Genomic DNA, 12,663 nt, shown 5'->3' with positions numbered 1-12,663 from the left:
ATGAGAATAGTGAATTGTAAATTCGAAAACGTCATTTGGAAATGAGAATTGTCAATTGTAAATGCGAAAGCGACACATGGAAATGCGAATAGTCACTTGTAAATAAGAATAGTCAGTTTTAAATGAGAATAGTGAGTTCTAAATGCGAAAGCGTCATTTGGATATGAGATTAGTAAATTTTAAATGCGAAAGCGTCATTTGAAAATGGGAATAGTCACATGTAAATCAGAAGGCGTCATTTGAAAATTAGAAAGCGTCAGTTGAAAATGCGAGTACTCAATTGTAAATGCGAAAGCGTCAAATGAAAATGAGAATAGTCACTAGTAAATTAGAAAGCATCAAATGAAAATGGGAAAATGTCATTTGTAATTGAGAATACGTAATCAGTTATAAATAAGAAAGCATCACTTGAAAATGCGAAAGAGTCACATGTAAATAAGAATAGTCAGTTGCAAATGAGAAAGCAGATCCAAACTAATTGCTTTAATAACTTAAAACAGTGGTTAGTTTTTAGGATGGTATTTAACCACTACCTACTTACTTCACTAAAATAACACACACACTTGTGTCCCACGGACTTCGGACTCCTTATTTATACTTTTACATAAACCACTTTACTATTAGAAAGTGTATGCAGCAAGTAAGTTATAAATACATATTTGAATTTATTTATAAGTCTATCGGTAACTGACCAAATAAAAACGTATAACTGAACTTTTCGAGCGCTACCAAAATGGAGTTTAAAGAGAATTGTGCTGTGTGCGTAAATAAAATGCAAAGGAAGTCAGTTGTTCGCCTATTACCATGTGGGCATCTCTTTCATGGGCAGTGCATTGAACCCATACCAATTTGTAGTTATTGCCATTGCTCGAAATACTATTTGTTACACGTTTATTTAAATTCAATGTTTAAAGTACTGAATAAAACGAATTTCGTATTTTCTATTAACAACTTTTATTCTTAATAACTGTCGCATTTTCACTTAATGCTTTCTGATTCAAAACTTACTCATTTTTCTCATTTCCATATAACGCTTTCGCATTTACAATTGACTATTTTCATTTCCATATAGCTCTTTCGCATTTTCAAGTGATACTTTCTTTTTAATAATTCACTACGTATTCTCAATTACAAATGATGCTTTCGCATTTTGATTTGATACTTTCTAATTTACTAGTGACTATTCTCATTTACATATGACGATTCCGCATTTACAATTGACTATTCTCATTTAAAGGTGACTATTCTCAATTACAATTGACGCTTTCGAATTTTCAAATGACGCTTTCTCATTTGCAAGTAACTGTTCTAATTTTCATATGACGCTTTCGCATTTACAATTGAGTAATCTCATTTCCAAATGACGCTTTCGAATTTACAATTCACTATTCTTATTTACAACTCAATATTCTCAATTGCAAATGACGCTTTTGCATTTACAATTGACTATTCTTATTTACAAGTGACTATTCTCATATCGAAGTAATGCTTTCGCATTTACAATTGACTATTCTCAATTACATATAACGCTTTCGCATTTACATTTAACGCTTTATAATTTACAACTGACTAATCTCATTTACAATTTACAAATCTCTTTTCCAAATGACGTTTTCTCATTTACAACTGGAAATGGTGTAGTATTATTTTGGAGCCCTGCTATTCTTTGTAAAATTCAATATTTCTATATGTTTCACAGCCCATGGCTTAAATATCCCCCAAGCTGATTCACCCCCTATAACCTTCAGTACCTGAGGACATGCAAACCTGTTGTTTCATTATATTTGCTGCTTTTTTGAGAACTAATAAATGTTTATTAGCTTTTAAGCAAATTTTTCGGAATTGATTCCCCTCGCAATTTGATTAATTCAACAAAACTACATAGATAAGTTGTAAGCTATAATTTTCTTAAGGCATAGACAAAGCTAAGTTTTTGCTCATTCAACGGTAAGTACCTACCTTTAATTTTTTTTTTCTTCTTTTAAGTCAGTATTGCTTACCCCAGATTTAGTACGAAATCATTTGAAAAGTATTAAAGTGCTAAGCTGGTAAATTTTCCACAGTAATATATCAACTGTTCATTCTTAAACTAACATATCTTGTATTGCTACGGGGATATACAGAAATTTCACTGCTGTGAAGGCATTTACCATTTATTTCCGGTATTTTTTAATCCAGCACGTGTAAGGTTCCGCAGCTGATTTCGTTTGCCCAGCTAGCATTCGGAAGATTGTTCCGCGGCTTTGTCAGCGGTGTTGGAATAGGATTTTTTACGAGGGTACTTAACGGTTACAGGTAAGGTCACAGTACAGTTAAGGAACAACTCACTTGGGTACATTCTTGGTCCGTTGTGTTGACTTATTCTCTCAAACTCGCGATATGGCTATATACGGCCGCCGTCAGATCCTACCAACATATGGAGCTATAGTATGGTGGCGGGCCATGGAGAAACAGTACAATATTTAAAAGATGAATAGAGTACAACGAGCAACTTCGGAGTTGTTAGAGGTGCAATAAGGTCGTGTCCAACTGACACACTAATAGGGCATGTAAAACAACTACTTCTCCACCTTAACACACGTAAAACTGCAACTTGTTTGGCAGTAAGACTTCGTAAGGCTTATTGCAGTGGTATCCTCAGTAGGCTTTCCGTCAGCAGTCACTAAGTTTTGACAGGCGTCATAAGATCAAACTCCACTCAAGAATTGACTGGAGGGGGGCAAAGAAAGAAAGCGATCTCAGTCTACACTGACGGGTCCAAATTGACTGCGGTGGGAGAGCTGATGTCTTCTGTAATCAACTTACGATGTCGCTGTTAGTCCCTCTTCCTTTCCAAGCCGAAGTTCCGGATACAAAGAGGGCGTGTATGCGCCTGCATTTACTCAGACAGCCAAGCAGCGCCCATGGCGTTTAACTCCCTCATCCCTCCTTCTAAGGCCGCCAGCAGAAGATCACTGCCACTATCACCGGGCATTGGGTGTTGACCTGCATGCTGAGAGAATGGAAATCGCCTTTAACAGGGGGCAGCAAGGAAGCAGGCACGCACTACCTTTGTGAATACCCAGCTTTTGCATACACTAGGTTTCAAACTAAGTGCAGTTTAATGTCGGAGCTTCAGGAAGTTGCTAAATGCTCCGTAAGACATCGGAAGCTTCATGGACGGGACCGTATGGTTCGAGCGGGGCTGCGAATAGCCATACTGTAAGACTTCGGGGAGTGTTGTTGTTGTTGTTGTAGCAATGCTTCGCCCCACCTAACAGCCGCGACCGATCACAAATTGTCATCAAACTCCTCTAACGGGAGTCGAAGGAAACTTGCCGTTTCAACAGGGGTGGAGCATAAGGAAAGGGGTGTTAGAGGCGTTGGTCCCACATTACAATTAAAGAGATGGTTGGTGTCATGTGGGGACACATTGCAAGCGGGGCATACATTTTGTATGTCGGGGTTGATTCTGGTAAGAGTTTAACCTGTTACAGTATCGAAAACGAAGTTGAGCAAGAGTGACACGCGTTTCCCTGGGGAGTATGCGTTCCTCTTCCGCGAGTTTTGGATACTTTTCTTTAAGTACTGGATTCACCGGGCAATTCCCGACATAAAGGTCCGACGCCTGTTTATGGAGTTCACCAAGGACCTGCTTGTGTTTTTTCGCTTCATACGGCTGGGTTCTCAAGTGCCGTATTTCCTCAAAATGCTTATGGAGATGACTCCTTAAGCCCCTAGGCGGTGCTGGTTCATCAATCAGATGTCTGTTGGGATGCTCAGGTTTCTGGGTATTCAACAGGAACTTTTTGGTCAGCATCTCATTTCTCTCCGTGATGGGGAGTATTCTCGCCTCATTATGCAGATGGTGTTCTGGTTACATAAGAAGACAGCCCGTGGCGATTCTGAGAGCAATATTTTGGCAGGCCTGTAGTTTCTTCCAGTGGGTAATTTTTAGGCTTGGCTACCATATGGGTGACGCGTAGCACGTAATCGGCTGGCTAATTGCTTTGTATGTAGTCATGAGCGTTTCTTTATCTTTTCCCCAGGTACTGCCAGCGAGGGATTTGAGGATTTTGTTACGGCTCTGAATTCTCAGAACAATTGCGGCTGCGTGCTCACCAAAATGTAGATCCTGATCAAATGTCACACCCAAGATTTTGGGGTGTAGAACAGTCGGTAGCGTAGGTGCCATCGACGTGGATGTTCAAAATGGTCGACATTTGGGACGTCCATGTTGTAAATAAGGTCGCGGAAGATTTAGTCGGTGATAATGCCAGGTATCGCGAGGCGAAAAAACTGGAGAGATCAGCGAGGTAGCCGTTTATTTTATTGCATAGCGCATCGATCTTTGCACAAATTGCACCGATGCCTGCCGACGACCCAGATAATTTGCGGTCCACCTTTTAAGACATGGGGGAAGGGTAGACCCTTCCAGGTCTTGCAGTAACGAGCCATGGTTGACAGTATCAAAAGCTTTTAATACTTTTTGATAGGTCTAGCGCTACGAGTACTGTTCTATGGGGGGGGGGGGGGGGGGTATTGATTTAAACCGCAATTTATCTGGGTGCTAATGGCATTTAGCGCGGTGGTAGTGCTATGGAGTTTTCTGAAGCCATGCTGATGAGGGGCTAGCTGCAAATTTGCTTGTAAATAAGGGACCAAAATGGCTTCAAGCGTCTTTGCCACTGGAGGTAGGAGAGATATCGGACGATACGACTCACCTATGTTAGCTGGTTTCCCAGGCTTTAGTAGCGGGACCACCAAGGACCTCTCGCTAAGTTTGCGGCTTCCGCCGGGAAGTGGGGCCGGATTTCGGGAATTCTCCCGGCGGGAATGAAACGTGCCGAGGCGGATTCAATGACCTTACGGAAGGCACGTTCCCCTTGGCGGGCATCAGTCGGGATAGGGAGGGCAGCAAAGCGGTTGTCTGTAAAGGATTTATATTCTTCCCACTTTCCTTTTTTGAAGTTTATGAAAGTGCGTTTTTCAGTGACGATGAAGTCGGCGGTACGCTCGAGCGAAATAAGTATGGGCAGGTGGTCGGATGCCAATGTTACCATCGGCTGCCAGTTGACGCAGTTTACGAGTTCTGCGCTCACGATTGAGATATCTGGCGAGCTGTGACAGCTTTCTACCATACGTGTGGGGGCGTCTCCGTTTATTGTGCAAAACGTCGTTTCTTCTATTTGATCCGCCAACATCTCACCCCTACTGTCCGCCTGCAAGTTTGAATGCCATAGATCATGATGGGCATTGAAATCGCCTAAGATAATGCGATTGTTGCCAGTGAGTAAGGCTCTGATATTAGGGCGATATCCACTGGGGCAACACGTGGCAGGAGGGATGTAGATGTTTATAATTTCTAGGTTTGCATCGCCTGACCGGACAGATATGCCTTGACGTTCTAAGACATTGTCCCTGCGGTCGATGTCAGGATCAAATATATACTATTGCACAGAGTGGTGTATGATAAACGCGAGGCCGCCTCCATTTCCGCTCTCTCGGTCTTTCCTGTGGACATTATACCCAGAGCAGGTCTGCAATGCAGATCTTGCTGTGAGTTTAGGCTCTTGAATCACAGCAATGCGGATGTTGTGCCGCTTCATGAAATCGACTATCTCCGTAATCTTCCCTGTTAGTCCATTACAGTTTAACTGAAGAATTCTGAAGTGCATAAGGGAAGACGCCGCCACTCTGGGGGTAAGTGACCGGTGACTACGCCTGGGTTGTGGAAGGCCAGGACGCAATTGCTGTTGTGGCCCTGGGATTGGGCGTCCTTGGGCAAGCATTGGGGTACCCGGATGATTTGGGTTTGCGACCTGGCAACATGGCGCGATGAAACCCGTCGGGGGGTTGCCGTCGCGGAGACCAGAACATCTAGGAAAGTGGCACCACCCAAGGCAGGAGCTGCATTGGGCTGATGTCGCAAACCTATATATTCTGTGCTGGCAAACGGTGCAAAAGGAGGTAGGGACTAAGAGTCTGTTTCCCTGACCTGCACGATTGCTTCCGGAAAAGATGGGGGAGGGGGGGGGGGGGGGGGGGGGGGGGGGGGGGGGGAAGACGGGGGCAGGGGCTAATGGTCAGCATTGCTACCGACTCTACTACGAAGGTAGTAGTTATGAGTGGTAGCAGCTGTTTGAGTTGTTGGCGCCGTGGGGCGCGAGCAGCAGCGGGTACTTGTTGTGGCTTGCTGAGCAGCGGGGCTGCTGGAAGGTAGTGGGGTGCTTAGGCGTAGACTACGGGACGCCCTTGGGCGTGAACAGCAAGGAGCCACAAAAGATTTATAAAAGTTACGTGGACGTCGGGTTTTGGGTTCAAGCCCAGAACAACCTGTCCGATGCAACCATCCCTTTCACGAGACACACTGAACAGAGTATGACCGTCCTAAAAAGATTCTTTTCCAGCAGATGCAGCAAAACCATTTCTCAGTACCGGAGTAAGAGAATATGGAGCTGTCCTGCTGCAAGGAGCTGCTGGGAGGATGACAATTTTTGGGAGAGACGCAACAAATTAAATGGGGTCACACTGAAATGACAGTCCTTGGTCTGCAAAAATCCCGAGTCGCTCCGGTACATAGAACCGACTGCCTTGGGTAGCGTTCGGGGAGTGTCTTTATCTTTAATACATCAACAAAGTACCATCAACGTCGACAACACTCCCCAAAACCTTGGAGTAGTGTCCTTATCGCTACAAAAAGAACAGCCACATCTGGGGCGTTGCCTTTACGTACGAAGTTACAGGCATAAAGTGATTGCTAATGATATTGTCTCATTATGAAGATATGGCATTCCAACATGTCCATTCCAACAACCTTCCAAATAATTTTTTTGCTACTGTTCCACAGCTAGTAAAACCTTTATTTATGTTTGCCTTGTTACTATTTCCGTAGTATTAATTTATAAGATATTAAAGCTATACTAAAAGGTATTAAGGCACGTATCTAATCCATTCCATCAACAATTTTACACATTATACGATCCAATTGATCACTTTTGTTTGACGTATTTATTTCATGGGAATCTACATCCATTTTAATATCCTCAATATTATCGTTGTCTTCATTATGGATTTCGGGCAATCCAGAAAATGCATTATTAACTATATCTCTAACACGTTCTAAATGCTTTTGGAAACGTGCTGCAGTTTCAATACGTTGACGTCTTTGCAGTTCCATCATTACTCTTAATGTTTCACGTGCCTGATGAGGACGAAACTCATTCAGTAAATGATGCATATGGACAAAAAGCAGGCTCAAGTCATCTATCTAAAAATGTCAGAAGCACATTATTAGCATCATAAAGTTAATTTCATAACAAACGCCTAATACCTTTTCGGTTCTTCGCGGACTATCCGGATATTGAATCAGCAAATCAATGAGGTCCAAAAAATTAACAAAGAGTGAATGATTAAGCTTTTTCAACTCTTTTCTGCGGTCAAAATGTATTGGTATGAGACGTTTTATATTTTGGGATTCCAGGGAGCGGATCATTTCTTCGTTACTATATTGTATGCCGAACATGCTATAGCTATCCTGTATGGGCGGTGGTGGTCGAGGAGCCCGATTGCGTCGAATATTTTCATCGGAAAAAAGATTGATATACTGCGTTGGTGGTAACGGTAGACTCATTACTTGTGATTCTTGATTCGCCATTTTGATGTATTTTCAGTAATTTTTTAATTCAACTAGTAAATATTAGTTATTAAATTAAAACAACGCGAAAAAAACTGTTGTTTATGTTAAATCTTACAAGCTTCTCAGCTGCAATTGACAGTTGTCTAATAGCGGTAGAGGTGATAAAGAGATAAGGGTGGGCCAGAAATTTTGGTGTATGGCGAGATGGATATGGTGGTTTTTTTTTTTACGTTTGCGCGTAAAAAAACCTTAAGCTGGAGACATTGGTGCTTTATCGGTAACCGTATCGGTAACCTTATAACAGCTGATTCGACCAACCTTATGAGAATCAATGCAATCGACTATTGGTGCCGCTAAGGTCGTAACCGTATCGTAGCCAACCAATTGGGTTTTGGTTTACCATCGTAACGATAAACAGCTGATTACGTTAGGGATACGGATACAGCGATACAACATACGGCACCAATGACTCCAGCTTTGTCCTCGCTCAGATAATGCTTAGGAGACCCATCTAGCGGCAGTGATTCATAACTAGCTACAGAACAGGGTGTACCCAAAATCGGAGACAAAAACCCCTTGTGGCCATAATGTATAACATATTTGCCGTCATCCAGTGAGGTTTATAGCTCCGGCTCACGCTCAATTCTCACTGGATCATTGAGAGACTTGAGAAGCAGATGTCGTGATATTTTCGCACACGTGAAATGTGATAGGCAGATGTCGCCGCTGTTTTACATTTAACTCATACGGCGAAAGGATAAGCCGCGACATATATTTTTGAAAAAGTAGGTTTATTAAAGGCAGAGCTGTAAAAGTGTGCAATCATTTGAATATTTAAATCATTGATTTAAGAATGCTGTTTCTTCATTCTTCTCTCCTTGTTAAGGAATGTGGCTTAAAACACAACCCATTCTTCATTCAGCAGTGGGAAAAAAAGAATGCACTGTTGAACTCTTCGAAGAAGGAATGAAGTAATTGAAAGAAACACAAACATTTTTAAACACAGAATAAGCATTCAAATGAATGCAGCCTTTGCTGATTGTGCACACACTTTTCTAGTACCAACCAGTTATGAAAAATGTCGTACATGCACAAAACCCGCTCAAATATCACATGGTTGCATTGAATTAAAGCCACTTCAAAATATCTACACACAAATTTAATTATTGTCCATAATGACCAGTTTTTTCGATATTTAAATGGTAATAAAGCACAAAGAAGTTAACTGGAAAAGTATTCTTATTGAAATTTTCTTAAAAATTTAATAATAAAAATAGCAAATGAAAAAGATTTCAACATCCCTGTTCTGAAAATTGTCATCGTTCTAAATAAGTGTTGCCAATGTGGCATATAAAAGGCTTGCAGGAAAAAGTACTAATCTACATTTGAATGTCCTCAATTGTTGATTAAACAATCGAAAGATATATATTATAAAATCTCTTAAGTTCCTTCATATATTCTTCATAGCGGTTTATGGTCCAATACTGTATAGATAATGGTTTGTGAGTTTCAAAATTGCAACAGCAATATACTATTTTTCTCTATTTTCTAAGAAAAATATTCTTCCAAACACAATAGTTTGTAATCAGTCATTTAAAGTAGGCTCTATAGGTAGTTGTAGCTTTGTTGATAGCAAGGAAAATTAACTTTTCATACAAATCTGCTCAAGTAAGATAGAATTCAACCTACAAATGCCATGCAAATAGGCAGAGACTAATGGTCCTTCTCAATCACTCGGGTCCTATATTTATATTCCGTCAAACACTGTCAAAACATCAGATGTAAAAAACTGTAATCCGATGGAGCCAGTCAATCTCTTTGTGGGGAGGGAAATTAATAACCTCTGAAGAGTTTCTCCCAATGAAACATTTTTTTTTTTCGTGGCACATATGAAGGAAAACTGGGAAGGTGACTCAGGTGAATGGAAAAAGCCTGAATCGCTGTAGGACGATGCCGTGGAATTAGACATATATTTATCGAAATTAGGAAGCTCCAACGAAATCGCCGATATACCTATGTACTTTATGTATTTAAATTTAAACGACTTAAACTCATGTATCTGTTTTTGTTATATTATCGGCAAAATATATCCGCAATTTACTCTATTTGGTCAATGCACAATGTGTTCATTTACAATATCCATTTTACTACAATACCAAAATAAGTAGGACATATAGAACCATTTTGACATATAGGAAGAAAGCAATAGATTGTCTTTGCGAAGTTTAAAGAGAAACTGAAAAGAAAAAAACATTTACTGGCATATTTCGATGATTTAAGGCAACTGCAGTTTCACCGTGATTCGCGGTTCGAATATCAGTGAAGCCTTTGATAACATTCGAAAGTGATGGATGATGATTATGTGGCGATTTTCGAAATGTTAAAATCGCAGTATGCCAGTAAATTTTTCTTTCTTTTCAAAAATAATGATTGAATACTCAATTATTATAAGCCAGTGTTAAGCTCATGAATTCTTAAATATTAAACTACTTGAATAATTAGAAGGGGCTATTATTTCTATTGATAAATTTTACGCCTTTTTTTGCACCCAACTCCTAAATTGATTTAACATATCTGATGGCAATGGAAGTATACAAAAAAAACCTAGGGAAAAAGTATTTAGTACTGAATGGAAAAAAGTGTGCATTCATTTCAAATTTACATTCATTAAAGATTGGGAATGGTTGCTACATTCCCACTCTATATTGAATTATATTTTACCATTCAATAACACACACACTTTTGATTTGAGTTAAGGTATTTTGAGCCATTCATGAATGGAGAATATGCAACCAATAAATCACAATTTTTTAAAAGAATGCACACTCAATTGATTCAATCTTTTTACAGCTCTGATTAAAGGCAGCGTTGCCAAACTAAAGACAAGTAATTAACAAATTATCTGGCTCACAAATTGAACCAGACTTCTATCTTTTTTGGCATTTACTCGATGTAAACTGTGAGGTAGTGTAGTCACCACTTTGAGGGACATATTTGAATTGCCTCCCATTTATCCATGCGGTGTTGTCACGTTATGCAAACGTGTTTTTTGGAAAGAGAATTAAAAAATTAATTAGATACAGTCGGAAAAATAAACACAAATACCCCATGAAAATGAAGACATTTATAAACATCTCGCCCAAAAAAAAATTAGCGACTACCTCATAGTTTACATCGAGTAAATGCCAAAAAAATAACGAGTGACGACTCTTATTATATTTATCCTTTTTGCTTCTATCTGGATTTATCTGGCTCAACTCGTTGTTGTTGCATTTACATGCAAAATTATGTATCTGGCTCAGGCTCTTTCTGCCGGATGATGGCTATTGGTGAATCGGTTGCGATGAATAGTGGATAAACATCACTTTTAAAGGGGAAATATAGAATTATACCTATATGACACTACTTTATTTTATCTCGGATTCCAAACTGACGAAACTTTGTCGGAGCGTCCAATTACAAGAACAATATTGCACAAGAGAAAAGGAGACCAATATTCCCCAAAAATGATTGATTTTGGCATATTATTGTTTACATTTAGAATTTTCTTTTTCATAAAACTTTTGCACAATAAAAAAATGCAAATAATACAGGAGCATTATGTTGCGCTCTCCTAGTTTACATATTTCACAAAAATGTTGATATTATTTGTATATTTGTGCACAAAATTTTCATTTGTCAGAAAAAATTAAGAAAAAACAGCCGAATGTCAAAAAACCTAACGAAATACGCTCGTTTGTTTTTATTGAACTAGTTGTATTTTTCTTGTATTTCGTTAGTTTTTTGGAATATAGTTTACACACTTACACCAATACTCAAGTCGTATTAGGAGGAGGGAGACTAAAAATTGAAGTAAAGATACAGAAAAAATACGTGAAAATAAAGTAGTGTCATATAGGTATTAGTGTGGAGGTGACACATAGCCACATATTTCAGTTACATCTGAGTATAATGCGTATTGAAATTTAGTAGGACAAATTTTATGCGCAGCAATTTCGGAGGTGTATTTAAAGTTTGACGCTTAGCAGTCCATATAAACTTTAAGTGTGAACGTCTATATATGTAAAAAAAAAAACACAGCTAATGTGACAAAATCAAAGGATAACGTACTGCAATTTATTGGCGCATAGTCATAGTCAAATTCAAATAGGTTTTATATTTAAGTGTAGCTTTTTTGAGAGATAGCTCATTGAAAATTATGTCAAAAAGCTGCAACTAAAATTAAAACCTTTTTTATTTTAACTATGACTATAGATAGACCATTATTTACAAATACATTATATGTGAATTCTTTATTTTTCACGTCCATCAATCACTCTCTAAACCATAGGCCACAATTAGTGAAAACGATGCTTTGAGACTGGAAAGGAAAGGAACTAGCAGTTTCAACAAAGGTAGATAATAGGGAAATTGGTGTTAGAAGCGTAGTTTCCACCTCTTTTGCAAACGTAGGATAGTGTATATTGATAACGGGGCTCGACGGGCGAGCCCGGCAAAGACGTTTACTGATTCTGGGTGGATATGGCCTAGGTCTTTCTAATGCTTGTCTGGATCAAACGGCTGTGTTAGTACCGGATCTCATTCTGTTGCTTATTGAGAGATTCCTTTAACCCTTTGGAGGCAGGTCTAGATCAAGCAATTGTTTGCAAGGGTGTCCCGGTTTGTCACTTCTTTGGTTTCACTATACAGATGATGTTTAGGGTCATAATACAGCATTTTGGCAGGTCTGCAGCTTTTTGCAGTGTGTATTTTTTAAGACCAGGCGACCAAACTGGTGACGCATAGCACATGAGTGGGCCTGAGTTCAATACCTTCCACTGATATCGCATGTAGTTGTTGTTGTTGTTGTAGCGATAAGGAAATTCCGCGAATGCCTTGGGGAGGTTATCGATGTTGATGGTCTTTTGCCGGATTCAGATCCGGTACGTTCCGGTACCAAGCCCGACAATTTGGGGAACGATTTGTTATGACCACATGCGATCTTCTTGGCCAATCCGTCCTCTAACCTCCTAAATCCATGAGGAGTTTGGGGTCGTCAGAGCCTC

General features: G+C 39.6%; 2 protein-coding genes across 3 annotated transcripts in view; both read right to left on the bottom strand.

Moving 5' to 3' along the window:
* Window positions 1-12,663, bottom strand: part of TkR86C (Tachykinin-like receptor at 86C) — a 47,018-nt gene that overhangs the window by 23,550 nt on the left and 10,805 nt on the right. The window contains exon 1 of one of the 2 annotated variants that reach the window (XM_067787270.1): window positions 2,001-2,044. The exons of the other annotated variant lie outside the window; for it this stretch is intronic. The gene's annotated coding sequence lies outside the window, so the exon portion shown is untranslated. Of the gene's footprint in view, window positions 1-2,000; window positions 2,045-12,663 lie in introns of those variants that run through there. 2 annotated transcript variants of the gene reach the window in all.
* Window positions 6,808-7,727, bottom strand: MED7 (mediator complex subunit 7). Its single transcript, XM_067787282.1, has 2 exons — window positions 7,313-7,727; window positions 6,808-7,249 (listed from the first exon to the last, which is right to left on the bottom strand). Exons 1-2 carry the CDS (start codon window positions 7,634-7,636, stop codon window positions 6,926-6,928), a joined length of 648 nt encoding a protein of 215 aa, XP_067643383.1. The 5' UTR covers window positions 7,637-7,727; the 3' UTR covers window positions 6,808-6,925.

This window comes from Eurosta solidaginis, chromosome 1 (genome assembly GCF_040869045.1).
Source record: "Eurosta solidaginis isolate ZX-2024a chromosome 1, ASM4086904v1, whole genome shotgun sequence".
Taxonomy (NCBI): Eukaryota; Metazoa; Arthropoda; class Insecta; order Diptera; family Tephritidae; genus Eurosta; species Eurosta solidaginis.
The sequence above is the reverse complement of the archived record's forward strand: the minus strand, read 5'-3'. Positions and strand labels throughout refer to the sequence as shown.